The following is a 27,802-nucleotide window of genomic DNA, read 5'->3' as shown; positions in this document are numbered from 1 at the left end:
CTTGGGTTGGCGGCTCCCCCCCAACCCCCCATTCTGCAGTTAGATTTCTGCTACAGCTTAAAAGAGGGGTCTGATGAAGAAACACTGGTCAAGCCCAACTGTGAGAGACCTACCTCAAAACTCAAGTACTGATCTGAAGCTGGCCCCGGGCTGCGAGTAAAGCAGGTGCTGCCTGGGCTAAAGAAAAATAAACCAGGAGTCATTACTATATTCTTAAATATGGTTTAATACTCTTCTCCATTTCTGTACATCACAACACCAAGATATCACTGCTTGGGATCTCTCTGCAGAGGCTATATAGTATGCGAAGGCTAGGATTTTTCACCCCCGTTTAATGTGTTTGTATGTGTAAGTGTAATACATATCAGTATATATTGATATACACATCAATATATAATGCAATATATATCACCGAAGAGAACACATTGATTAAAGAAATACAAAAATTTGGCATCATTTCCAAACTTAAATAGTAAAAATAAAAACTACAAAAAGGAGCTGCATACCCTAATGTATCATGTGAAACAACAAGCAGTATATTCAAAAAATGTAAATTTACATCCAATTTTTCTGGTCTTGTCATGTCACATTAGACCCATTTACAATGGCAAAGTCATGAACATACCGCTGCGGAGACCACAGATGTGCTCAAACCCGGGTTTGTGCAGATCTGCGGCGGACCCAGGCCCACCTTCTGTGAGAGATTCCAGCTTTGATGTGAGAACACCAGCAAAGCCATCTGATCTGCCAGGTTCTAAAGCAGGGGTACGAGTTGTATTGCTCACAATGACTGTCAATTTTGGACCTCAGAGAACAGCGTGGCAGAAGTTTTAAGACAAGCTCCCCCTTCATTCAAGTGAAACAGGATTATGGGAAAAGTAGGCAGGTATGCAGCTTGGAAGAGAAGCTGCTTTTGACCGATTCACCAGGAGTGACAGAGCCAGTGACGAGCAGAACTACCAGGCACCGCGATGTCAGAGAACCCAGTGACCCCCCAAAAGCAGCAAGACCTGTGCATTACCTCGTGCCAACGCTCACTTCACCCTCTGCCTGCACCACCACCTGAAAAACCCTTTGCCAGTTTAAGCAGGTTGAAGTGCATTCAATATAGCAGGCGTGACAAAAAGCTTTCTTGAGTCTTGATGCAACCAGAAGTTTTAACCCATGAAGGGTGCATTAAATGTTCAGCATCAGATTTACAGGAGACTTGTGAGCCCATCCCATAGACAGCCTTAGTGCTGGGAGATGGGTGCCCCACGGACTGTGCTAACATTCAGCATACACATATGGAATGCTCCAAACACACCAGCACTAGGGTTTCTGTCAAGGACTCCATTTGCTAGTTACTCCTGTCAAATACCCGCTTCCATGGAAGAACTGTGGGTTCAAATTCACATACTCAAGGAAACCTTACGCAGTCCTAAAGCAAAAAGAAAAACTTACTGAGGAACAAAACAAAGCAAAGTGTACCTTACTGCACTGAAATCAGGAGTTTATTTCTGTCCAGACTGAAAAGTAATAATAATATATCCTGAAGGCTGCACTGCTCCAATCCAAATTAAGCCCAAGACTTCAGCAGCATTTTCATTGCAATCAATGAAGTGCGTTTCCTAGTTTGTGAGAGCAGTGCTTCTGCAAATAGATTAAAGCACATTTGGCTGGTAAGCCTCCCCATCCCATCTGAATTTGCAAGCCACACATAAGCTAGCACTCAAGGTAAGTGCCTTCTCATTCTTTAGAAGAGAATGAACAGCTCCAATTTCATTACATTTCTTCTTCTGTAGTCTAAGCTGAGAGTGCCATGTAAATGGGTCACGGGGCTGCAAAATGCAGCAATTGATCTCTCCAATCAAAGTAAAAAGAAACAAACCAGTAGGATCTTACTTCTATTAATTTTTGAAGGAAGAGGTTTTACAGCAGTTAATGTATCATGAAGGTTAAAAAAATCATTTTCATAAAATACAAGAGCAACCAATTTCACCATTGAGTAAAAGTAAAAATTGGGATTCTTTTTTAATTAGTCCAAAGTGGCATATAGGAACTTAGTAGTTTGCTGCTGTACTGACACTATGACAAATCAAAGTGTAGGGATTTGCTTTTTTTAAATCCAATGTTTGTGGATCAAGTTCTGGAAATGTTCCAATTCTAAGGCAGGGATCTGTTGTGTTTTCCACCATGAGTTTGCTCCTTGGGTTGGATGCTGGAGGGGCGAGGCACGTTTTGCCGGACCCAGGTCGACTACCTAGTAGTCATCAAGGTCAAAAAATTCATCGTCTCCTCCTTGGTATTCCATTCCCTGGAAGTCCACTCGGTACCGCAAGATACCTGGGAAAAACAACAGGCTTTAGCTTCTCCAACATCCACAGAGCTAGAAAGGCATTTAAACAACTCCCTGAGCCCCGGCTGCACATCAAGAGGTTCTCAATTCAGTTCTCAGCACCTGACTTAGCAATTGTATTGTGAGTTCGGCTCAGGCTGAGGACTGACAGCAGACACCCAGCTAGTGTGGAAATGCCACATCCATGTAATTCAGTGCCAAAAAGAGGGAATACCTACCTGCCTGGCATCCTGCTTTCTGCTGGAAAAGCTGAACCTGTTCTAGGAGGACTGTATCTCCAAGAAGCAGCAGTGACAGATCATTTGTCCCACTCTAACTACTCAGACAGTTAAATTCAGAAGGCAGCTGGCACTGAAGTAACTTTTACAACAGTAAAAGCAGTATTTAGTGGCCATCTCCCTTGACCCTCCCCTCCCCAAACACCAGCCTGGGTTTCTGGGAGCCTTTATCCCTGGAAACATTTACTTAGCTGAAAGGTATTCAAGGAGTATGTCAGATCTATAGGGAGCATGGTAGTGAAAGTAGTCCACCATGCAGACAGACTGGATCTGAGAGGACAAGAAGGGCTCCTGGAATTACAAACCCTGGAAACTTAGAAACTTGTTGCTCCTTACATAGCCAAACCATTCAGGCCTGAATCCTTCTGACGAGTGTTCTCTGGCCCTTACAAATTTCTCTTTGCAATACACTCTGTTCTACATCCATCAACCTAAAGACAGCAAGTGGCAACAGCTAGGTCACCAGCCAAAAAGCAGCAGCTTTGCCCTGGGATCCCTAGTCTGGGGAGAACAAGGTCCATAGCAGGTGGTTTGCTTCTACCCCGCTAATGCTTTTTGTCAGACTGAAGCACAGCAGCTATCTGCACCTCTGCCAGAATTAGCTGAAACTGGTCAGTGAGCTCAGGAGAAAGACTGCAGGATTTCAGAAGCCTCATTTCTCCATAAAGTTGGGCTGAAAATGCTTTTATATTGAAAAGGGAAGACCAAGGAGCAAAGTACAGGGAAGTTCTGAGAGCTGAGTAACAGACATCCAACTGCTTCAGAAACTAGGCTGGGGTTTGTGATACACCACTTCTACACAGCAGGGCATGGTCTGCCCCAGAACAATAACTGTGTGCAGAGAGTGAGGCAGTTCACAGCCCTTCTGAAATTCAGCAGCTAGAAAGGACAGTCCACCCTCTGAGCACTCTGAAGGACAAAGGGATCTGCGGAACGCAGTTGGAAAGTGGCAGCTGCACAACACGCAGCACCATCATGATGAATTCACCTGCAGATCCCTGATGAACATGACAGTTTCTTGAACTGGTATCATGACTAATAGGAATAAGATTAATCCCACTTTATTGGCACCAGATTACCAAATCAACCATTAAAAAAGATGACAAACATTTTTCTCTTGCAGTTTACCTCCAATTCCTCCAAATCCTTTCACAAATTGGGATCCTTCCTGTGATTTGTCTGTAACAATTTCCAATGTTGCTCCAAATTTCTTGTAATTGTTTGCAAACCACTCCAGAAGGGGCATACTTTCTATCAGTTCATGTTCCTGGCCAGTCTACAGAGACATTTGAGGGGGTGGAAAAAACAGTAAGAAAAAGGTTACATGTGTCAGGTATTAAGAGCTGTCTTTGGCTTAAAGATCACTTGTCTTCAGCTTTAAAGAGAGACAGCGGCTTCACGCTTCACAGGCTGGAGCAGCCAACACACTTGCCAGGGTCCAGCTGATAGGCATTTAGGACACATCTGTATCAGCCAAGCACTGACACAAGCAGAAGGCTCCTGGTGTTGAGTTCAATCCTGACAGTCCCTGTTTTGGGCCCCCATACTACAGAACTTAGAAGCAGGAGAGGAAACACCTTGTCTATTCTGCTCAAGTGTCAGCTCGTGCTACACTCTTAGTTTTTAGTGTTTCTTTAGATTTGCTTTATACCCCACAAACAGTCCATTGCCACTCATCTAACCAGGCACTGCTCACTCTAGGAAATACTGATCTATGCAAATACAGAGGCAAGTACAGAGCTTTGTAAGCAGGAGGTCAGGTGATTATTGGCACAGAAACAATATCATTGCAGAATACAATGGAAACCTGCCATGCACAGAAGGAATTAGCAATTACCCCACCAGGAGGAAAAGGGCTACCCTGGCAGTCCATGCATGAGACAGAGATGACCACCTTTTCTGCAAGGGACAGACTTCTTTGCCCAGCTTACCCTGCAAAGTACTACAGGCCTCCCCAACCTGTCAGGGTTTTTTGACCTGCATATGCAAAATCTGATGGGTTGTAACCACGTAAGTGCACAATAAACAGGGAGTTATGGTTTGGGACCTTAGCCTGTGGGTTGCACAGTGTCTACCAAGCTCTTCTAGGAGGTAGCTTGATGGTGACCAAAGACCCCTTATTGCCTGTCACTTCATTTACACCATCTTGGAACTGGTGGCAGGGAAGACAGGAGTAAAGCAAGTGTGGAATCCAGGGGTTACACAAAGAGGAACAGGAAGAGCCACAGGTTGTCATCTTGGAAGACTCGTCTGAGTGCCAGAAAGGTGGCACATATTCATCTGATTACAACAAACTAAGCTCAGAATGCTGCACCAGTACACCAAGAATAAAACTACAGGCCCCAAAGCTGAAATACCTCTTTATCTGTGAAGTGGGATTTATCCTTCTCTTGCTCTGGGGTCAAATACAGAATCTTCTCCTCTGAAAACGGAGGGGGGAAAAAATTAGGTTGGATAAACTACCAGGTGCAAGTTAAAGACAGCAAGAGCCTGATAGCAGCCAGGAATTACAACAAATGTTAGGAATAACAGATATCAGAGGAAGAAATATTTTACTCAGACTGTGGTGAGGCACAGGGTGCCCAGAGAAGCTGTGGCTGCCCCATCCCTGGCAGTGTTCAAGGCCAGGCTGGATGGGACTTGGAGCAAGCTGCTCTAGTGGAAGATGTCCAGGCCCATGGCAGGGGGCTGGAACTGGATGAGCTTTAAGGTCCCTTCCAACCCAAACCATTCTAGGATACTATGACACTGCCTTTCTAGGTGAAGTTCTATAAGAAACCAAATGAGCGCACCAATAGAGAGTAACTGTCATGTCAATACCAAAACAGGCAGAGGTCCTGCTGTAGGCATTATGGTTTGTCTGTAGGCAGTAAGAATCACATTTCTGGCCATGAGTCAAGTCAGCATCCCCTCTTCTAATGCACTGGTACCACATTTATACTTTCACACCCAAAAGTCAGGTTTTGTGCTCTGTGTGACAAATTACCACCACAGCACTGCAATTCTTTCTCCACAGTGGAAGCTTGCTAGTTTCATTCAGACTTTTCCCCAGAGTAGCCAGGAAGTTTCAAGTTAGTGACCTGCCTACCCGACATCCTCTTGATCAAGTCCTTAAAGATCTACTTAAGGAATTCCTGCAGCATAATCTATCCAAGAGAGTTGGCGTGTTAAACCTTCATGGACATTTCAGTCTCACAGAAGCACTACCTACCTTCTGTGCCTTGGCAGTGCAGAACGTATCTCATGATATCCAGATTTTCATAGACTATCAGTATCTCTACTGCTCCCATTTCCAAAGCTTTTAGTGTATCTTCAACGCCAAAACAGTACTTCCCCGTGTCCTGACTGATTTCGTCAAAGTATCGTCCTGCAGTCAGGATACAAAGAGATTGTCACAAACACTGATCACGCCACACGGAGCTTTAAACAAGCCTGATTTGAATGCAAGAAGCAGCTGGCTGAAGGAAGCAAAGGATACGGTAACATGTCAGAGCATGTATTTTAAAACATTAATCAGCAGAAAACTAATGAATGTTCCAAATCTAAGAAATGCTCCCTGACATACTGCCCTGTCAGGAATCTCACTCCACTGAAACTCTTGCCTTTACTGTTAAACAATCAACTGGACTAACTCACCAGCAGGAACCATTTAACTTCACCCTTCCCAGTGTAAGGTATCTTCTGTTACTATTGCCCTCCTGTGCTTTCCAGCTAGCAACGTGTACCTTTGGAGAGTCAAACAAAGAATCTTTTCTATTCCCATCTTAAAACAAAAAAAATCTTAACTTTCATCTTGTGTAAGATGCAAGTGATCTGAGGAGCTATTTTTACCCCCCTCCTATCCAAATGTCACCAGAAGGCCTGAAAACTAAGGCAATCCCTGCTGAAAGGATAAACAGGGAACATCTGGGAAGTCCAGTGGGGAAAAAACAAAAGAAACCTCCCCACACACTTCTTAAAGCCTCATTAAGTCCTGCAGCATTTAAGAAGGTGTTCAGGCAACAAAGACCACTACAATTCATGCTTTGCCCACCTCAGAAAGCATCACAGGGCTCAGGTAGCACACAAAGGCACTACCAGGAGGCCTAAAGCAAGCCCAGCCTAGTCAGCCAAGCACATTTGGCTCAGAAGGCTGAACACTTGGTCACATACCTATTAGTTTCTTCTCTTGAATGAATTTCACATTGGAGAGGACCTCAGTTGACAACTCAATTGCTTGATTGAATCCGTTTTCTCCTCCATATGAAATGTCAACTAGTTTGAGCACTTTGGATTGCAACCGCTAAACAAGAAAAAGCAGACATGAAAAAGAGTCTATCACACAGCACTGCCACAAGACTACTTCATAATGCCACAAGAATAAGCACCTGGCAAGAATCACAGCATTAATCTGTTTTGCTTCACTTGCAAGCAGAGCTTCTCAGTCAGAGGGACCTCTGCATGTTTGATACTGAAGCAGTTTTCAGGCAACAGGGACACGGAGATTAGGTTTAGTACAGTTTAATTCCAATAAAGCTTCTCTTTAGATTTGGAAACAGAAAGAATGTGAATGGCAGCTCAAAACCAGGGAGGACAGACTGCTTTTCAGCACCGTTGTTAAGAACAAGAGATACTACCTCCTTGTGGGAGGCATTAGGAAATCCTCCTAGGATATTAGGTATTCTATCTCATTAGGGTACATCAGATGTTTACTTTTGATCAAATGACTTAAGACACCGAAGTTATATTCCTCATTAGATGCATCTCATACCAAGCAGCTACTGCTAATATCACTGTTACTACTGACAGCTTAAACATTTGGGCTTTGCTCAGAAAAGGCTACTCACCTGATCAAACATGTCAGATTGACTTAATTCAGTTTTGAAGTCAGCTGATCCAGCTAAAACGAGACCAGCCACGTTCACCTTGTCGCCAGAGATGAAGAGTTGCACGGCTGTCTCTGCTACCTTCCTTACATAGTTGTGTCGTTTCTCCATTCTCAAGCGAGCAAAACGCAAGGCAGACTGACCTCCTCTACCTTTACAAGAGAACAGATGTGAAGGCGTGATTTGGAAGTAATTTCAGTTCAGGAAGGTTATTAGTACATGGTTCCAACAGGGCTCTGAATAACTCAGGCCAAGGGCAGATGCAGCCTTCAGAATTAGTTGGCCACAAGCAGAGCCAGGGGCACTCACTGAAACATAAGTGAATAGAGGGTTCACTCACAGCAGGGGATTTTTCTCCCAAGAGGGAATTATGCTGTGGGTGTATTATTTTTTTTTATACAGCCTTGAAACTTTCTTTAGAAACTGAACATCTGTGTACATTTTCTATGTTCTGTACCTTCACTAGAAGCCATCTCCTTTGTTACACTGCCTCATGTGCCTTTCTTGCCAATGCAATGCATTCCAGCAGACTGCTGCAGGAACTTACTGGGGGAGATGTTTCAATTTCATTTTGTCCCACCCCAATCTACAAAGGACAGTAAGCCAGGAGCAGCTAACAGACTGAATTCATCAGTGGCTTACTACAATGCAGCACCAGAGAGCAGAAATACAATTTTGCTTGCTCCATTAGGCTTCTGTGCTTCTTGCAAGGAACAGCTTCTTGCTTTTCACGCTGGTTTGCATTACAACACCATCAGATGCAAACTTTAAAGACACTACCAAGTGATATTACTACTTGTGCTATTAATATTTAGGTGAGTCTACCTCAAAACCAAGCAACTGATCAAATGCTCCAAGAAATAAAAAGCATGACTTGAAGATCAACTAATGAATCACATATTACAGTGATTCATTAATTTTGACAGAAGGCTCAGACTAGAGGCTTTGCTGTCAGATTTGATGGAAGCAAAGAACTGAGTAGAACGAAACACCCGCAGGCCAAGTTTCCTGCTACTACCCTCCCATCCCATCCCATGATGTTCTGCTGCAAACAGTCTAGACAGACTAGTGCATTACCATGCTTCTTTGGAAGATCCACAGTGAATTTGTGCAGGACTTCTCTTGTGTTTCCTTGAAGAGTTCCAAAGAGTGCACCACTACCATCTATTACAATAAAGCCAAACTTGCTGTCGTCAGAAAGCAGCGCTGTAAGAGCCTGGAAAAGAAAAGGATGTTGTCAAGCAGTAAGCACTAGTCTATTAATGACCCTGGTTCAGAAAGGCCACCAGAAACAGTACACCTCGATGAATTTCAGTTCTGTAGGTGGTCTTTGCTATTATATACAAATAAGCTAGAGGAAGAGCACATCTGGGAGGTGGGACTACTTCACACAATGTTGCCAAAAGCAGAAAGGAAACTAGTGCTCAGGCTTGATAACTATTTTCACTGCATCTACCAGTTCATTGCCTGGCATTGCAGGCAGGTGGAATAGCAAGACCCTAAAGTGAAACTCTCACACTTCTACGAGACTACATCACCTCGCTGGCTGGCAAAACTGGAAGAAGAATTTTCCCAGCATTCCAGCCAGGAAAGCAGAACTTGCTTAGTTCACTTGATCAGGCTGTCTGGGCTGCTTTCATCCTGCAAAGCACTGATACAGACTTTCATCTTGACAACTACAACAAATACTGGTTTGTTGCACCTGCTGGCTTCAAGTCCCAAAGGCAAAATGATGAAATCTATAGTGGCTATGACAAATTCAGCCTTACAAAGCAGAATTAAGTAACAGCAGCAATAACTGCATAACTGGCTATAGAGAAGGCAGCCAGAACATTTGCTGCAAAATGAAAGTTACCTTCCCTTTAAAGAAGGTAGCTAAATTCATCCTGTAAGGTCATTGAAGTTGACTAACCATTAATGTATTGCTTAATATCAAGGCTTTTGAGTTAACTTTTGTCCTGCCCAGCCTTGGTTCTGGTGGTGCAGGACATCCCCAAATACCCACATTCTACACTCCTTTTTCAAGGGCATCTGTCAGTTACTGTCCCCTCAAGGGCAGCCTGAGTAAGCAGGAAAATTCAGCACACTCACTCCTGTTCACTTACACATGCCTAATAAACGTAAGAGCAAGAATCCTCTTTCTTGCTGGTAAAACCACATCAACAGGATGGAGAACTTGTCAAATTCCATATGGTTTGAAGTCACCAGTTTAATACTGAAAGTATGATGGTGTTGGTTTACTGCAGAGGACCTTTTAACAACCTGTATGCCTGCCAGCTTGATTACTGGGCTGAATGGAAAGGATCAAAACTATCAGTCATCTTCACCCAAAATCCACACCACCACATCTACATTTTCAAGCTTAAAAGAAACAGACACTAAAGTTTAATGGAATCTACTGGCCAAAATAAATATTCTGTATTAATTCCTCAGCAGTGGGATGAATGAGAGGAGGAAGTGGCATATTACATTGCAATCTATTTAACTGGGACAGAGCCAAGCAAATCGTGTGACTGGAATGAATGCTCTAGCCAAAGTATCAAAATAAGTCATTGCAAATCCTACCCTTCAGACACACATCAGAGCTCATATCCCTCTTGGGAAGTTACTTTGGTTTCACACAGGCAATAAAATAACTAGAGGAAATCTTATCAGATCCTCTCACCAGGCAGCAGATGCCTATGGCTCTGATGTTCTCGATTCCCTCTTATTTTAATAAAGTATCCAATGCTCAGTGATTCCCTGTATTTTCCCTTCATTAGTTCTATGTCAGCAATTCCACAGTTTGACCTATCAAGCACAAGCTTTTATTCTATTCCATCAGTTTGACCTTTCTCTTTGCTGCTTCAGCCTAAAGGTGAAGATCACCTCCTCTTTCTGCTCCTTGACATGCCCTCACTTTCACTGGAAAGCTGCTGATGTACCAAGCCAGATGCCCTCACCTGTTGTAGTTGCATGCTGGGGAAACCACTACGTTAAAAACACAGTTCTACAACCAAATGAAACAGGCAAATCAAGACTTCAGTGCTAACATCATCTTGCTGCTCAAGACAGCATATAGTAAGCTTTTGCACCTAGATTTGATTCTGCAGCACAGACAATACCAATGAAAATAATCACATACTCAGAAAACACAGGAGAGCAAACAGCCCCTGGAAAAAGGTGCTGTTAGCAATCACAGCAGCAGCAGCAATTACCATGAATTCCTCTCAAGTTCTTGCCACTCTCTCGCTGAGCAATGCTACCCACCAGCAACAGTGCGTTCACAGCTGCCCCCACCAACAGCCCACTGGGCAGCGGCTACTCTTTTGACAGTGAACAGCCCCCGAGGCAGTAGCTGCAGACAAGATCAAATTAATCCCTTTTCTGATAGGGAAGAAGGCAACACACCAGCGTCCACCCGCTGCCAGCAGCTGCAGGGACAAACTTCTCTTGGCTTTGCACCTGTGACTCGCTCCTGAATTCTCTTATTTACTACCTCTTGCCTACGGACATGTGGGCTTGGCAGGACTCAAGAGCTTTACCTGTGCACAGTTCTGTTATTTCTGGTAGGTCACAGATGTGTTGGGATTTCATCCTTGGTGGGGAGACAGAATAATAGGGATGTACCTCACCTGTGCAACAAGCACATCTTTCCTTCCTGAACTCCTACCCTTTGAAACCCAGTCACGGATCAGATTTCCAAACACCCAAGCAAACAAGCAGAACTCCATCACTGAAGGGCCTGTCAAGCCCATTACATACAGGTTTGATGACAGGCAGTTAAGCCTCAGTCCACACATTTATCATGGTGAACCCATGGACACGAAAGGCAGTCAGTCACCTACTACAGATAGAGACTCTGCAACTGCCAACAGAGTCAGACCAGATGCAATGAACTGTCTTCACACAGTCAAGACCAGTGTAATCCTCATTACATTAAATATGCCTCAAAGCTTCATTTAATTAAGATAAGCAGATGTTGAATAAAAATAATCCCACTTGACCCCAAGCAGATGAGGCACAGGGCAGTTCTCCACCAAGGGTCTCAGTTAACGCATCTGGCATCAGGACTAGTAACACTAATATTATCTTGGTATTACTTTTAAGGCCTGGCTTGGAATAAAATCTAGGGCCTCTTAGGTTAAGAAAAAAAAAACAACCCTGCCTCCAGTTATAAAGAAAAGCTCATGTCTGTGGGTTACACAAACTCAGCAGTTACTAACTGGACCATAAAGTCAGCTGTAGCAGGAGCTGGTGGCTTCACCAGCAGGATGCCTTAACTAAAGCCTGCTGCTCTACAGACTGTGGATTCTGCACATCAGGGAGTGTTCCAGTGAGTCCAGCAAAGCAGCCTGACTACTTCAAACCCAGCAGGTAACAGGGGACTTCTTACCTCTGTGTGGAATTTGTTGTCACACAAATACAACGATGTATTGATTGGTTTGAAAGGTTCAAAGTCAATGTTGACTTTCTTCTCTTTTCCTTCTTCTGTCACAATTGTTCCACAGTAAACAACCAGGCCATTTGGAGGTACTACAAAGGACATAATGCAATTTTCGATCACTAAGAAATGCTGCAAACTGCACCCATCAAAAACTACTAGGCCTTAAAATTTAAGGCACAGCTGGAATGGAAGTTCCCAAATTTTCTACTTTCCATTTCCTCCACCTCTTTCCCTCCCAGATCTCTACAACAGAAAACAAACTAATTCAGTGCCCCTACACTGAAGAGCTGTAGGAAGCTAAAGGTAATACTGAGAGAAAGACTTGCAACAGAGCTGCAAGAACATGTACCTGGCTGTTAAATCCATGAGCTTGCAAGCTCATAGAAGCTTGAAAAAGGCTTGATAGCCCTGTGAAGCTTTCCTAGTTCTTATACAGTGATTTACAGACTGACCATCTCAATGAAGGCCACTTGCAAGTGTAAAAACAGTGACAACACTTTCCCAGCAACCATTACAGATTGCCTGCTTCTGTTTTTGATGGTAGCTGCACATGCCATGCAGAAGACATACACAAGTTTCTGCTTGATGGAAAACCACTAGTTTAATGCAAATGAACTACTGTGGAATAGCTCTTAAGGCTGGCTAAATTTAACTGCTAAGGACGGAATCATGAGCCTGCTTATTAGAGACAAGGACCATCTCCCTGTTCCAGTCCCAAGGGCCACCCTGAAGCAGCCATCCACAGGCAACGTACCTGGAATATCAGTGCAAAGAGAGCAGCAGAGGCCAAGAGATCTGATTAGCAGAAAACTGCACAATGCAGGAATTTAAGACTGCTTCCAAGTAAGGGAAGATTGCCAGCATCCATACAAGCTAGACGTTACCTTTGTTATAGAGTTTCAGTCTTTGCTGTACAGATGTAATGGCTCCCAGTACTGAAAGGCGATTCACTCGAGACTTGATGTTGGAGGCGGTGCCAAACTCATCCGCTAACATTTTAGCCACTCGCGAAATCTGGTCTTTGGGGGGAATGATCAACGATATCATGCTGGTACCATTGCTGAGAAAGGAAAAGAGAGGGGTTGTGAGCAGCCACCAGCCCCAGCAACAACTGTATTCATACCATATTCCATGCACGCAGTTGTCTTGCCTCCCTCCCCCAAGGATGCTTCCTTCCACTGTTATTCGTGTCATTCCCCTTCTGCTGGACAGTAATGGGAGAGAAAAGAAAACAAAAGCAGGCTCTTCAAAAGGATTTGACTCCATAAACAAGTGTTCAGGTTTGTCACTACCAAGCAAGTCCTCCAAAAGCTGCTCATTTAACCTGGGATACTACTCTGTGAAAAGAAAAAGCCCGGATGTTGAAGCTAGGGGCTGCAAGCTAAAGGCATGGAAGCTGTCCCCAGCAGAGATCATTTAAAACAATGCAGCCACATACTTAAAGAATGCTTTGAAGTCCATTCCGTTTGTTCTCAGAGAGCCGAAGCACCAGCCAGCCCCAGTGCTGATTTAACACTCTGCTCGCCTCAGATTAATACAGAAAACCAAACTAGAAGGATCCTTTTGTAGCTGTTTTACTCTTTTCTACCTTCCCACCACCACTTAGCTTTATAGAGAACCTGACCAGTTCTGGCAGCTGCTTTAAATAAAGTGTGCTTTAAGCACAAGCCCCAGGCACAGAGTCAGGAGATAAGACCCCACAAATCACAGCACAGGCTTAAATGAAATGAAAAAGTAAGTTTGATACTCGTTTTTCCTATGGCTTTTGGGTGGATCCTGCAGAGAACTTAATCCCCAAAGCAACCCTGTCGTTCAAATCCATCCAAGGCCAACATGAAAATCAGGAAATTTCCTATCTGCCTTCCAGCAGGTACCTGCCATTTGCCATTGAAGTATCCCAGATGTCTGAAGTTGCTGCTTCTGCATTGTCTCAAATTTAACCCAGACCTAATATTTCACCTTAGAGTAATGGCACAAAAATCAAGTATCTCATCGTGTCCTCTAGCCCTCTCAAGGACAAACCAGCTAAGCTCTGTGGAAAAACCTCTACTCAGGATTCTGTGTCAGAGAACTAAAGTGCTTTTCAGCCATTGAAAAGGGGGGGGGGGGGGTGTGCGCTAGGTTTTGCTATTTTACATTTCTTACAGTAGAAGACTAACAGAGAACCTGCCTGCTGCTGCTTCAGACTGTCATGCGCTAGCATCCTGCCTGAAGTGTTTGGGCTACAGAGACAGCAGGAAAGTGCTTTAAAAGGCATCACTTCATTAGCCTCTTTACAAAAGCTGTACAGGCCTCTTCCAAAGATCTTCAATTCAGGCCAAGTTGAAACAGATGCTGGTAGGTCAAATAAGTCCCTGACCTTAAAGACAACTAATTGGTTTTAATATCCAAGATCCCCATACGCACTCATCAAGAAAGTCAAGAAGAGACACTTGCAGTCATTATTCCCAGAAAGAGCTTTGAGCCATGCTGACAGCTCTCAGACTTCCAGGTCACAACAGCCAAGAATACTCCATATACCACTCAATTAAAGCAGCTTGCTACCCCAGTGAATGGTACAAGCCTTAGGGGAGATCTAATGGCCTATCATTCCCAGCAGGCTCTTTTGAGTAAGAGCCTGGTCCAAATGAAAGCAACTCTTCCCGACTTTTCTGAAAGTAGCACTCTTGAGTTCATTTCTTTCTCTGAAAGAGGAGATTCTCTGACTTCCCAGAGACTGGAAAACCCTGCACATCACACCTAACTTGCTGCACAAACTGAAGGCATCCGGATGTGGCAGATGGGACTGTTATGCCCCTTGGGCACTGCATGGCTTTCCTGCTAGGAAAGAGATTTAATGAAGTTTTCCCTGTATTGAGGACAGAGGCCAAAGAGCAGACAGTGAGCTAGGGGAACAGCAAGGAGTGTGCCCTCCCTCCCAAGGCCAGTTCTTCAGTAAGCTACCTACCTTCAGTTTTCAAACACAAGCCACCCCTCAGATCCCAGCCCCTGGCCTCGTGTTATGTTCCACTGCCCCAGAAACACTGGCATGAGCAGAGCTGCTGGCCAGAGCGCAGCTCTGTGTGCTGTGAACAGCTGGACTGCACCAACCCCACACCTTCACAGGGCCATTGCAACTGGAGATTATTGGTATTACACACAGCTTCTTATCTCTAAGGCAGAGTCACGTGTGTCAGGCAAATCACCGTTCCTCTGGAACACCCTGCCCAAAGCACCCTACCCGAGGTAACAACAGTGCACTTCACAAGCTCTCATGATTCTTACTGCAAGCAAAGGAAAGAAATGGGTCTCTCAGATAACGAATTTTCCCTCATGTAAATCTCAAACTAGTTTAAGACAGCACAGTACTTGGTGCAACCCTTCCACAAATTCCAGCCTGGATTTCTATCCAAAAGCACCTTCCATTACCAACACCAAGTGCACTTCTTGGATTTGACACGCTTTTGCCACTATTTGCTCAGCCGAAGCTATTTTGGGCACTAACTGATTCCTACAGAATCCAGCAGAACAGCAGGCATGCAGCCTGAGCACCCCACAGCATCCCCAGCTGCTGGAGCCTGCAGCACAAGGAGTCACCAGCTCCTCATGCGTGCCCCAGCGGAAGCAGCCCCTGGCAGTTTGCTGCCTGCTGGGTACAGCTAATCCACCCAACCAAGCAGTTCATTAGGCAGCCAGCTAACTGAAGGTAGCAGTCAGTACCCCCCCTGTTCATCTCCCTCTTCCTTAAACAAGGACACTGTCAGGATCTGATCACTAAATCAGATCATGTGCCAGAGAGGCCGAGAGCAGCAAGTCACCAGCTGAAGCACACCTACACACCAGTGACCAGGATGGCTGCAGAACTCCCTCATGCACCACTGAGACCTTGTTAACCTGGTACAGAAGTTTTCCCCTTTCAAAGCAAGCTGATACCAGCATGTGACCTTCCTGCAGGATGGCAGGGTTTAAAAAACCAGTTGTGGTTCCATTTGCTAAATTCACCACAATGACACAAAACATAGGCAAGAGTTTCTAAAAAAGCTGCTGCTCAAAGACATGGCTCTAGAGCACATTTACTCTGAGAAGGAAGTAAGGGAAACTATGCTGACTACAGCCTGCCAAAAGGGGCCTTTCTGAGCAGCAGACCTGTAAAACTAACAGGCTTTGCTGTGCATGAAGCACATGGGACATTTGCTGCCTGGCAGACCATTGCCAACCACAAATCCCCTGGTGAGCACACTGCCAGACAGAACTTCATTACCGAATTGTTACAGTGAACAATTAAATAATCAATCTAGTTTAAGGACAGCGCTCACCCTGGCAGCTCTGGATTGAACACACATTCTTCCTTGTATCACCCCCAGCTCTCCTGCAGGAAGGACAGACCTGAAGCACTCCAGATTATGTTCTGCTCAGCAGGATCCCAATTTCAAACAGCAGCATTGCTAAGAGGTTCCCCCCCCTCCAGTTTTAGTACACCCAAGATAAATTATATGAGATCAGCTGGAAGATAATGCCTTCAGACTGAACTAAGCCAGGAAGTCTGAAGCAGCTAGAGACAGTTGCTGTCCCTATTCTGGGCTAAGGAGTGCCTGCACAGCAGTCAAATAGCTGCTACTGTAATCCAAGTATGTGCATCAAGATCCAAAATGCTCCTTGTAAGAGATGCTTGCTTTTGTAAGAAACGAGCATCCCCAACCACAGGACAGCACAACTTGTGCCACTGAACAAGGGACTGTAGAAGAGAAAACAATTTAAGGCATTAAGGGCATCTGTCCACACATTATAAAGGAACAATGGGGTAAGTAAGTGCCAACCTCTGGGAAGGTAAAACCATCCCACTGTCTGGGTATGATGGTTGCTACACACACTGTACCAGCCCTGCCATTAGTGTGGCCTGGAAGGTACCAACATTAGCTGTCTCTAGGATAGAGGACAATAATCAAGACTCCAGCTTTGCTCCTAAACGACTGCAGATGGGCTCCAACTTTGCTCCTACAACCTGCCAGGGACCTGTCTGGGGGAAAGGAGGAAGCAAAACCAAGCACACTTTAGGAAACTGAGATTTGTGGATAGGACACAGCCTGCTTTAGTATTAAAACTTCAATGTTACTACAGCTTGAATTTCATACAACTCTACAAAAAGAAACAGCTATCCCAGCCACAGAGAGGCTTAACAGCAAATGTTATCAAGTTATCACAGCGAGTGGCAGTGTGTGCAGTGCTGGATCATCACTAACCTAGCCCCAAAATCCCAAAGGGAAAAGTTTTGCCAGTGTTCCTACATACAGCATCCAGCAGCTCCATTCTCCCTGCAGGACCTTGCTGTACTGCCTAAGAGGTATCATCAGACAGCGTCTCAAGTGCCTTATGACAGCTGTGGCACCGCAGACTAAGAGAACTGTTGGGTTCCTTCCAAGTGCAAGAGCAGGGATTTCACTGAAGACACTTACACCAGCTGGATTGCAGTTCCAAGTCCCCAGCCACCTCTGGCACCAGGAGCAGTGCCCACTGGGTACTTGCTGGTTCAGCATGAGGAAGCCACCACAACAGAAGGCAAGTGCACAAAGCGAGCAGTGTATCACATTGGAAATCAGCTGCCACATACACCCCATGATGGTTTCCATTACAGCTGGCAGTTGAACCGCCTGTTCTGGGTGGCCATCTTCATCTACAGGGATCAGGTTTCTCCTCTCCCACCCATCAGGAGGAACAGCTGAGCAGACCCTTAGACCTTCAGCTTTCAGACGAAACTAGAAACTGGCCTAGTGACTTCCTAAAAGACTCTGACTATCTCACACAGTGTTATGTCAGTGAAATGGCCACATGCATACCACACAAAAACCAGCAAGCACTGACTGTAGCTACCCTCAAGTTGGCATCAGAGCAATCCCAACCAGAAGGCTGAGGAGAAACAGTCACTCAACCTGTCTCCTGGAATTTGGGATATGTGCTGGCAATGGAATGCATTCATTTCACAGACATGCTATATAAATAGCAGTTACTGGCCTATCCTGTGGTATCAGAGGAGACCTGACAAACAGCAGCTGAGCTGTAGCTGTTCCACAATGAAACATTTTACACTAATAGCACACTGTGTAATGCAGTGATACACAGGCAAGGAAGGTCAGTCATTCTCTATGACTCAGAAGGAGCTTTGTTTTTTTCCAGGGTACTAGCTCCATCAGCATCTTGCTTTCCCCAGAACAAGGCCTAATGTGACTGCCAGAGACTGGCAAAGGCATGGAGCAAACAGCTTTCACATAATCAGATCTTAACCACATACCACAGCTAGGAAGCTTTCTATGAAACAGCTGTTGCCACATACTGCTTCAAGCGATGTTACCTTCCCAAGGTAACATCTGTTGGTCTCCATCCAAGAGACTGTGGATTACTGAGCAGGCATCACATGTACCAAGGAGCCCAAGCTGCCTGGACCACCAAGACTTCTCATGTTATACCATGGCAAGACCAGTTCCATCACTGACACACCCATAGCCAGATGCAAGACAGATGCCAGTATTATCTATGTAATAGAATAAAGACAGAACTTCACCAGATGAATCCCACAGGTGCAAGAGAGCTACTTCCGAACAAAAATACAGACAGTGTGAAGGACTAAGTCAAGAGCACAGTTCACACAAGCAGTGATGTAAGTAAAGGAATATTTGACAGGGTTTTGATCCTGTGTCTGGGCAGAGATGTTGAATGAAGTGTATAAGAAGAGTCCTTTGGTACAGGCAAGCACAAGATTGCTGGTTTGGGTTCTCTTACAAAAGACAAGCCATTAGACACTCTCTGTTCACACACAAGTCCTGTATGCAACAGTGTTGACCCTGCTGTGGGGAAGTTCTGTGCATATGCTCTTACAACTTACAAATTATGGCTGTGAAGTTCACACACAGGTCACAGCTATGCCCTTTAAACACATCATGCCTTTTAGTAAGACAAAGCCTTTGGCAAATAGGAAGTGGCTCAAGTCCACTTGAGATGCCAGATCTAGAGAGAACAGAAGGTGTAAAAGCTACATTAACTTGTCCTGGAAATCCTGTCAGCCTGCTAGGATGGAGCAGAGACAATCTTCGGAGTCTAGGATCTCTTCAGTCTTCAGAGGCAAGGTCATCTGGAAGCTTACCCAAAGACTGCACTGCCTGTGAGAACGTCTTCTGAACACTGCAACAAACACAACCAACATGCCTCAATCTAATAGCTGCTTGAGAAGCAACAGTTCTGTGTGATGTCTCCAACCTAAACAGATGAAAACCCACTCCCTGTTCAGAGGATGGGCTCGAAGACTGCTGCATGGATACCCAGACAGAGCACAAACAGTGGGTAGCTGACAATGGGACCTACCATTAGCTCCTTAGAAGTTTCATATGAAGTTGAGCTGAAAGCCATGCCATTGGCAGTACTTTTTGCAGCATCATTTCAGGAAGAACCTCACAACCTCCACATCAGAGGCATTCTGCACTTCACAGCAGCATGCACCAGAACACTGGGTCATCTACTGAAAGGCAACATCAATACAAGTTGTTCCTCAAAGGTTTCCAGGTCACCCAAAGAAGGGTATGAAGATACAGAAGAGATCAGTTCACAAGCAGCAGTAGGGCAGAGATGACCTCTCTGGATCCAGTGCTGCCTCAGAAGCAGAGAAAAAGCACAAGATGGGGGCAGAACAGATATGATGGGAGGATCAAAGAGCCAGGAGACCAAGTAATTCTTTCCTCAAGAGTACTTTTCAGCATAAGCATGGATTGGAGAGAGCCAGGCCCCCTCCCCTAAGTCAAAGAAACACCCCAGATAGCTAATCCATCAATCTCTGGATGTCACCTCTACCCTGGACAAAGGAAAATCACTCAGCTGTACAGCATGAGGCCATGCAGCTATTGCCACCATGGCTCACACAGTGCCAAGCTCTCCCACTGGAGTGCTGTCCCAGAGCCCTAGGCAGGAAACTTGCGTATCATTGTCCTGTAATGCTGGCAGGTCAGATAGAAAAAGCACTTTGTGTAACCAGAAAAAGCTTGAACACAGACATTAAGACTGCCTTGAAATGGTATTGTGCCCTTACCCTAACCCACTGACTGTCTCAAAGAGGAAAAAGTTCTGAGATGCCAAGCAATCTTGTCAAATGTGGGCTAGGGAGAGAAGCACCAAGCCAGAAGCCACCCTGGGAAACAGAAGTGAGCCTGCTTTCCTCAGTGCACCCCCTGCTTCAGCAGCAAGAGAAAGCTTCCCACAGGGAGGCAGCAAATGGCTGCTTCAGCAAAGGAGCAGAGGCAAGACTGGCTAGTGTCTCACCAAGGGTCAGGCAAGGTAGTGCTTCCCCCCATGAGCAGTCACTGGCCTGGTGCCAGGACCTGCCTCCTGAGCTCAGCATGCATCACTCCCTAGGGACAGAAAGGAGGTGGAAGAATCAGGTCACAGACCTCTAATTCCTCCACATAGCAGAGAATTTGGCCAGGTATCACGTGTCTGAAGGCTGCACAGGTAACAGTGAGCCCAATGGTCTACTGTGCACTACCTGCACACAGGTCAATGTAAGCAGCTCCATGCTCCGAGCCTCCTCCTGTCCCCAGCTCTGACACTGTGGCTGCTGCTCAGGCGATCACCAGCACCCAGATCTCAACTCAGTTCTGGAGCTCTAGGAGCAGATCCTGACTTCATCCCATATTACCAAAGAGCACTGAATCAGCGTAAGTGGCTACTGCACACCCCACAGGGAGGGTGAATCAATGCCCCTCTGAAATCCTTGGATCAAAGGCAACACATCACAAAACCTAATTGCATAGGCATGTTTTGAATAGGCCTTATTGGCTGCATCTGACCTCATGCAGAAAGCCCGGATGCCCAATTACTGGTAAGTGGAACAGACATTTCTGCACTTCAGACATTTGTGACTCACTGGGAGACTTGATTTTGCTACAGTTCCCCTGTTCTCTCTCCTCAATTATCAATGCTCCAAGTTTAAAAGACTTGTTGCATTATGCTAATGGGTCAGTTGGGTACAAGATGTACACCAAGGGACTACAGCAACAGATCCAGATTTGCTTGTTAAGATGTTAATGCCTCAGAGCTACATGGGAATGGGTTGATAAAAGGCAGGGAGAAATGCAGTTGCCACAAAGCCAAAAAAGTCTGTCCTCTTTTGAGGTGACCATTCCCATCTCTTGCCACGTCATTTTTCTTCAGCAGTCAGGGGCTCATTCATTAGCTTTAGATGAATGATGAGCTGTGTATGAATCACACCGTTCACTAATGATTCACACAATTGTAAAGGAGGATACCAGGCTGCCAAACTACCAAGGGCTATAAAACACTTCCTAGAGTTCTTGTCTCACACGTAACCATTCTCCCACAGGTCATTTTCTGCCACTTGCTGCTGTGTACTCTCCAACAGCACTTCCCAATTGTTCCTTTTGAATTATATAGCAACAGGTAGAGCAAGCAGATGAGAAAGCCCAGGAAGCGTTTTAAAACAATTAGGAACAGGCAACCAGCAGGATGTCAACAACCCTTTGGACATTCTCCCCAGATCCAGCTGCGTTCTTATCTGGCACAGGGAGAGCAGCTTTCCCCGACCACCCCCCTCAACACCACCAGAACACAAGCTCTTAGGAGACACTGAGGAGCCTCATCAGCTCTGATCACAAGAAACCCATACCCAGCTTCTAACCCCAACACTACAGAGACTGGCAGCCTGAAGGGACTCAAACAGAACAGGGAAACAGTGTTTCAAGAGCTGCAGTATACCCTACATGGTTACCTGCCACAGAAGCCTCAGCTATCACTTCTGCCCTGGATTATTCCTATTCTGATCTCTCTGCAAATGTCTCCATCTCTCACTACCAGAAGCAAAAGACAGTATTAATACTGCAGTTACAGTTTCTGTAACAGAAACATGATCTCCTTTAGAAACTATGCTTGACACAAGCAGGCTGAGAAAGCACAACTTCAAAGAAGCAATACAGCTTAGGTAAGAACTTAAATCGTAACCTCTTCCCTAAACACTCCATACTTCAATGACAGCTCATAAAGCCAAAGCAGAAAACCCATTGTCAGTAAAGATAAAATCCATGTGCCACCCCACAGACACACCTCTTGCAGTTCCTGCCCCATATCTGGCTTACGTTCTCCACAGACTGAAAGGTTGGACTTTCCCCAAGGCTGGTCCAGCCTGGATTCCAGCTGAAGCAGAAGACTTCTAGGAAAGGTACCTCCACTGGAGACATGAGCTTGGTGTGGAGAGATCCTCAAGGCTACCCCACAACAGGCACTAGCATGACATTATCAGCACTGTAACCTAAGGAACACAGCACAAGTTGGAAAGCCAAGTAGTACCTTGCCACAGCACTGCCCTTCAGGGATCGACCAGCTCACCCAGGCCCGGTTCAAGGTCTCCATACTCCATGTCCTAAGGTGAAAGCTTCAGCTCTGCAGAAACAGATCCTGTATCAACGGTTAAACTGTTTCCCAGAGCCCAGACCCAAGCCACAGCCACAATGACAAACAGATCCCAGTAACGAAGGTGGGGAAAGAGATCTGCTGCAGCCTGGGAACAGGGGAGGGAGCCTCTGAACTGACACACCTCTGGCAGTGTAGCCAGAAACCAGTCACAGCACACAAAATCCTCCTCCTGATGTATGACATCATTTAAAGACTTAGCTTTACTGGTACTTGCCTAGACATGGTGGTGGTGTTAAACTCCTAAGATAGAGTACACCACTATATATGGTGTACTGTATCTTGTATGCAAATATGGTGCAGTAGAAGAATTTATAGCAGCGTTAAGCAGCAACTACTGCAGCAAACTCAACTGTTCAACAGGTATATTTCAGCAGAGGTGCAACTTGAGTGCAATGAAGTTATACAGCACCTGCTATCAGCAGAACAAGCCATCTACAACAAAGAGCTGCAAATGCAGCTCTGCTGTAGGAGCAACAAAGTATTGTACTGCCTAATTCAGGTGAGAAATACACCACCACATAATCCCAGCACCACCAGCTCCCAAGCACTTTGTTCAAAGGGAATCAGGAACAAGGCAAACTCATACTTGCAGCTGACCCTAGATACACCCTAAATGCATCCCAGCAGCTAGTGCTGCAGCACTAACTCACAAGCAGGTGGGCTTTCAGGTCACTTTTGGAAAGACCCACGATTGTAACACAACAGACAAGACTATCTTGTTCTCTAGAAGCACCAGGTTGCCCAAACAGGTCTCACCCAGCCTTGCTAACTGGCCTCGCCATAAAAGCAGCACCACCCCAGGACAGCCAGAAGTAGGTACAGAGATGTGCAGCCTCCCACCCACTGTCACCCAAGCAGCCTCCTCCCATCCCTGCCACACAAGGCTGGGAAACAGCAGCAACCTGAGACTAACTCCAAAGCTGGGCTCTTCCACCAGGCCCAGCAAGGCTACAGATGGACTGCAGGAGAACCCAGCTGCAAGTAATGTGTTCTGCAACACAAGCTGAGAAAACTTATGTCTAAGCAACAGGTCAGCTTTTCCACCCTCAAACAGAATTAACCTACATTTCACTTTGCAGGAATTCCCACACACTTTCAGGCCTCTCTGGTGACTTACTTGTCTCACTTCTGGTTTCTCCCATATACAGATGGAAATCTCAACTTGGCAGAATCCAAATCCTATCGAGAAATGGCATCACTTTGCCTTCCCATGGCTCTGGAGACACCAAGATGTCCCCTTCTCTTGCCATCTCTCCATTCTCCTGCTTTGAGCCATTTCTTCAAGTTACAACCACAGTAAGTCACTGGTTCAGAGTTAATTGAAGCCTGCATATGACCTGTTTCCCCACCTTCCAAAATAGTTTGGAAAAAAGTTCTTCAACACACTACATTTGTCAATCTTAGTGGTTGTTGCAGACAGGGCCTTCAAAGACACCATTCTCTCTGCCTCCTCTCTCCCTGTTTCAGTAAAACAACTACTAAAGGCTACTGCTCTGAACAGAGCAAGCTCAAGGCAGGAGAGGTGTCTCAAGGGAGCAGATTCTTGAAGGTTTTACCATTATAATGCAGCTCCACACCCTGCACCAGCACCTGCTATGCTCTCCCTCAGGGTCAGGAAGCCCAACTGGCCAGAGGAGGTGGTAGCAAATCATTCCCAAGCAGAGCTGTTTGCAGCAAGAAAGCCCATCCCTAGGAGTTTGAAAAGTTTTCCAAATGTGATTCGAATCTGGCTCCATCGCACGCCTAAGCCTGCAAGGAAACTGCCAGTTGCTGCTGATGCTTGATTTTGCCAAGCATTTACAGCTTAGATTAGCAGAAAAAACTGACCATAGCCCCGCAAACTATTCAGAACTGCAAAGTCCAAAAGGAACAAAGACTGATTGTCAGTTTAACACTGACACTGGAAAACTGCACGAAGCAACAGCAGAAAATCACGGAGACAGAGGATAAGGGAAAAACATAGGACTAATACCACTTCTACTTGAGCTGCTGCAACAGCCACGTGGCAAAGCCACTGCTGCACCTTCTGGAGGGCACAGACTTTCACCAAATCTGTTTGTTATGAAACCTAACTGGACTGAAAGCAGAATCCCTCTGTGGAAGAGAAGCAGAGATGCCCGATGAAAACCTGAACACTCCCAGCCACCAGAGATGAGTGACAAGGCTAGACTTCCCACAGGGACTCACCACCAGCCTTTAAGCCTCATCTTCTGGCTAGAAAGGTTAATTGCCTACAGCACAGAACTCAGGCCCCCCAGGTGCTCTCAGTCACACACACTCTGCTGATACCAGCTACTCCCCGTCCCTTCACACCACATCAGAAAGATCAACTCATTAACTGTGTAAAGTATCACAGCTTGCAACCCAGCTTTGGAAGAGCTAGAAAGAGAGTAACAGACACCTCTGGTTTAGGAAGCACGATACAGAAAAAAGCTCCTTCTACTCCCTGCCAAGCAGAGATAGGGTTTTGAGGTGGGTTAGGGGGTTTTAAACACTTCTTTTGTTTTGGTTTGCCTGATTCTTGCTATCCAGAGATCAGTGTGAAAGCCAGCCTGGAGAAATAACACAGGACATTCTTGCTATGCTATTACCTTAACATTACCCTTGCTGGCCTCAAGCTCATCAGCTTCTGGTAATGCTGAAGTTCTAACCTTCCACCTTGGTTTTCTGACCAAATGGTACCACTTAGCTGATGTGTCCCAGGCACAATAAAAGCATTTCCTTGCTCTCATGTTCACTTAACATTCTGGTAACATTCTGCAAGATTTCACTGAGATTTTACCCAAATAGCTGGCTAACAGCAGAGGTGCCCCAACCACTACACACGAACTGAACATCTAGCTCCAGCTTCCTCCATTTCCCGTCCCTTTGATCCACTGCAGAAACAACCAGCACATGAAACTGGGACACTGCTGCTGGGTCACCATTAGGAGTACATGAGTAAGGGAAGGTGGAGACACCAAGGAGTCTCTGGCCCTCCACATCACTCTATTTAAAGGCTTTGCCCCCTAACCCACCCCAGAACAGGTCTTCCTACTCCACAGGAAGAGGAAGCGACTCTCCCAAAGGCCGGAAAAGCCTGTTTCACTACCTCACACCTCTTGTACCAAGGAGTCTAACGCCTCTGGTGGCAAAAGTTGCAGCATCTCTTCACTTAACTGGGCCCAAACAGACCTGGATAATTTTAGCACAACACCCATTTACACATAACCTTGTTTGTACAAAGACTGCTAGCATCAGCAGCCTTCATCAGGTGGCGGTTTAGCAGCTAGCTCAAACATTAAAGAACAGCAGTATCACAACATCTAGGGCATACGCTGGATTCAGAGGGCTCAGCTAAACCTCCATACATTTTCTTATGCTTGCAGCACCTTTACATGAAGAAGAGATGTGCCAGGGACCAATAGCAGGGAAGAGGAAAGACACCGAGGCTATGTCCACAAGAAGGTGTTATCCCTATAACAGCCACCTGCTCCAAGCCAGCCCCTTCCCTCACCTCACCCTGGATCACTCCAATACCAGTTGTAGTCTTGTTCTCTGCAACATTCACCTATTCCAAACAATACAAGAGTTGCCAGTGAAGCTAGACACATTTATGTCACCACATTTTGAATCAGGGAAAGCCAAAATACTAACCATACACTTCCAAAACACACCCCGGCCTCCCCCACTGCTGTTACGGGAGCCACTAGGTGTTTTCACAAGCTGCAATGGACAGCCATAGCTCCCCAAGGCCTTTAACTTCATGGCAGAAGTCACTCACAGGCTCCCATGCTTGCCAGGACGTCCCCACGGGTACAACACATGCTGTCAATACTGTAAAAGCACAGCTGAATGGTCAACTTGGGCAGTCAAAGTCCACTCTGCTGCAGAAGGACAGCCCAGGCTCCCTATTCCCTTCTCCCACACCCCCATCCCTTCCACAGCTACCTCATACACCATATTAAATAACACTTAAGGGCATCTGTAGCTTGGGTACTCCCCCACCTCCTTGGTTACTTTTCAGCTAAACAACTCCCCATGCCCACTCTACACACCAGAACAAGCACCAGTACTAAGGGAAGAATAAGACAGCAGCTCAGCTTATGTGAGCTGTCCAAAGGCAACCAGCCTTTTGGGTACCCCAGAGCAATGCCCCAGCCCAATTAACACCAGTTCAGATGAGCCTAAGGAAACAGAGCCATGCACTCACCCTTCATTTTGATTTTATTGCACTGTATACTGAGACACCCACTTTCTTTGCTATTTTACAGCTTCAGAACCTACAGTCCTTACAAGTACTCAAGCCCGAGGGGCTTCCCAACCCATACAACAGGCCACTGCTGAGTTACCAGATGCAGGCACCATGTCACCTTTGGCATGGGGCAGGCTGTGAGAACATCCAGCAGTTTTACTTCTGGTGGGGAAAAAAAGAGAAATCAAAGTGCAAGAACGACAGAAGGGGAATTGGAGCCCTCAAATTTAGCACTATCCAAACTACAGGAGAGCCTGCTTTCAGGGAAACGGAGCTAAGCACTTCTTTCACTGGAAGGTGAAGGGGGGGGGGGGGGGGAAGATCAAGTATGTGTTGGGAAGAGAAGAAACACAGTAACTGCAACCCCACACCCCCTCCTCCGGAGCCAGCGAGTCCCCTGGGAGAAGCCCACGCCTGCACAGGGCAGAGGAGCCGTCTACTCCAGCTGGAATCTGCCGGTCCCCGGTGCCAGCTGGCACGGGGCAGCCAGGGGCCACGGAGAGGCCGGACACTACGTGGAGCTGGGCAGCGGGCCCCGCGTCCCCTCTCCCAGCCCGGCAGGACCGGGACAGCCACAGCGGGTGGAAGGGAGACAGCTGATGAACAAAAACCAGGCGGGGGCCAGCGGGGAGCACAACGGCAGGCGCTGCCCGCTTCCCGTGCGGGAAAGTCGGTTGCGTTTCCTTTCTGCGACTCAGCCCTCCCCGCTGTCCCCGGGGGCACAGCCCCCCCCAGGCCCTCCTCGCCGCGCTCTGAGCCCGCTCTCCTCTCCAAACCCAAGGCCCTCCACGGCCGCAGGGACCCGGCCGCTCTACCACGCGGCCAGACAAAAGGGCACCGGGGCCCGGGAAGGGGCCGCCGGGCCGGGGCTGCTCCTCACCCTCTCCCTCACACCCCGCGGCGCCGGCTCCCGTGCCGGGCGGCGGAGCCCTCACTGCTGTTCCCGCTCCGGCCAGGACCCTCCCCGCACCGTCCCTGGGGCGGGCGACCCCGCTACCCACCGGCCCGCGCCGCGGTGCCCCCCCGCAGGGGCCGCCCCCTGAGGCGGCGCAGGCCTCGCCGCTCACCCGCGGGCCGCTTCTAGGCTCTTGATGAGCTTCTTGATCTTCCAGATCTCCACGTTGCGGTCGGCAGCGCTGGGATCGTCCGCCATCTTCTCCCTCCTCCTCCTCCTCCTCCTCCTCCTCCTCCTCCTGCTGCGGCGGCTGCGGCGGC

At 46.6% G+C, this 27,802-nt stretch overlaps 1 protein-coding gene across 3 annotated transcripts; it reads right to left on the bottom strand.

Moving 5' to 3' along the window:
- Window positions 1-206: 206 nt before the first annotated feature.
- Window positions 207-27,802, bottom strand: ETF1 (eukaryotic translation termination factor 1). 3 transcript variants are annotated; one of them, XM_061355438.1, is made up of 10 exons: window positions 27,655-27,802; window positions 12,792-12,967; window positions 11,857-11,996; window positions 8,559-8,697; window positions 7,443-7,633; window positions 6,769-6,898; window positions 5,828-5,983; window positions 4,974-5,038; window positions 3,745-3,892; window positions 207-2,325 (listed from the first exon to the last, which is right to left on the bottom strand). In XM_061355438.1, the coding sequence occupies exons 1-10, from the start codon at window positions 27,738-27,740 to the stop codon at window positions 2,243-2,245; spliced, it is 1,314 nt and encodes a 437-aa protein (XP_061211422.1). In that variant the 5' UTR covers window positions 27,741-27,802; the 3' UTR covers window positions 207-2,242. The 3 variants fall into 3 exon arrangements, with proteins under 3 accessions (XP_061211422.1, XP_061211424.1, XP_061211425.1); XM_061355440.1 differs by lacking the exon at window positions 27,655-27,802 and adding an exon at window positions 14,855-15,001; XM_061355441.1 differs by lacking the exon at window positions 3,745-3,892.

This window comes from Neopsephotus bourkii, unplaced genomic scaffold (genome assembly GCF_033783945.1).
Source record: "Neopsephotus bourkii isolate Nb327-2 ecotype Australia unplaced genomic scaffold, CSIRO-AGI_Nbou_v1 NB_803, whole genome shotgun sequence".
Lineage (NCBI taxonomy): Eukaryota > Metazoa > Chordata > Aves > Psittaciformes > Psittacidae > Neopsephotus > Neopsephotus bourkii.
Note: the sequence above shows the minus strand (reverse complement) of the source record. Positions and strands in the feature narration are given on the sequence as shown.

Excerpts from the sequence above, each read along its gene's own strand:
- ETF1 (XM_061355438.1), bottom strand. The coding sequence starts at position 27,740 with ATGGCGGACGATCCCAGCGCTGCCGACCGCAACGTGGAGATCTGGAAG. Across the intron at positions 5,984-6,768 it reads TCAAGAGAAGAAACTAATAG|GACGATACTTTGACGAAATC; the intron begins GTATGTGACCAA and ends TCCTGACTGCAG. Across the intron at positions 2,326-3,744 it reads AGGATTTGGAGGAATTGGAG|GTATCTTGCGGTACCGAGTG; the intron begins GTAAACTGCAAG and ends TGTTTTTCCCAG.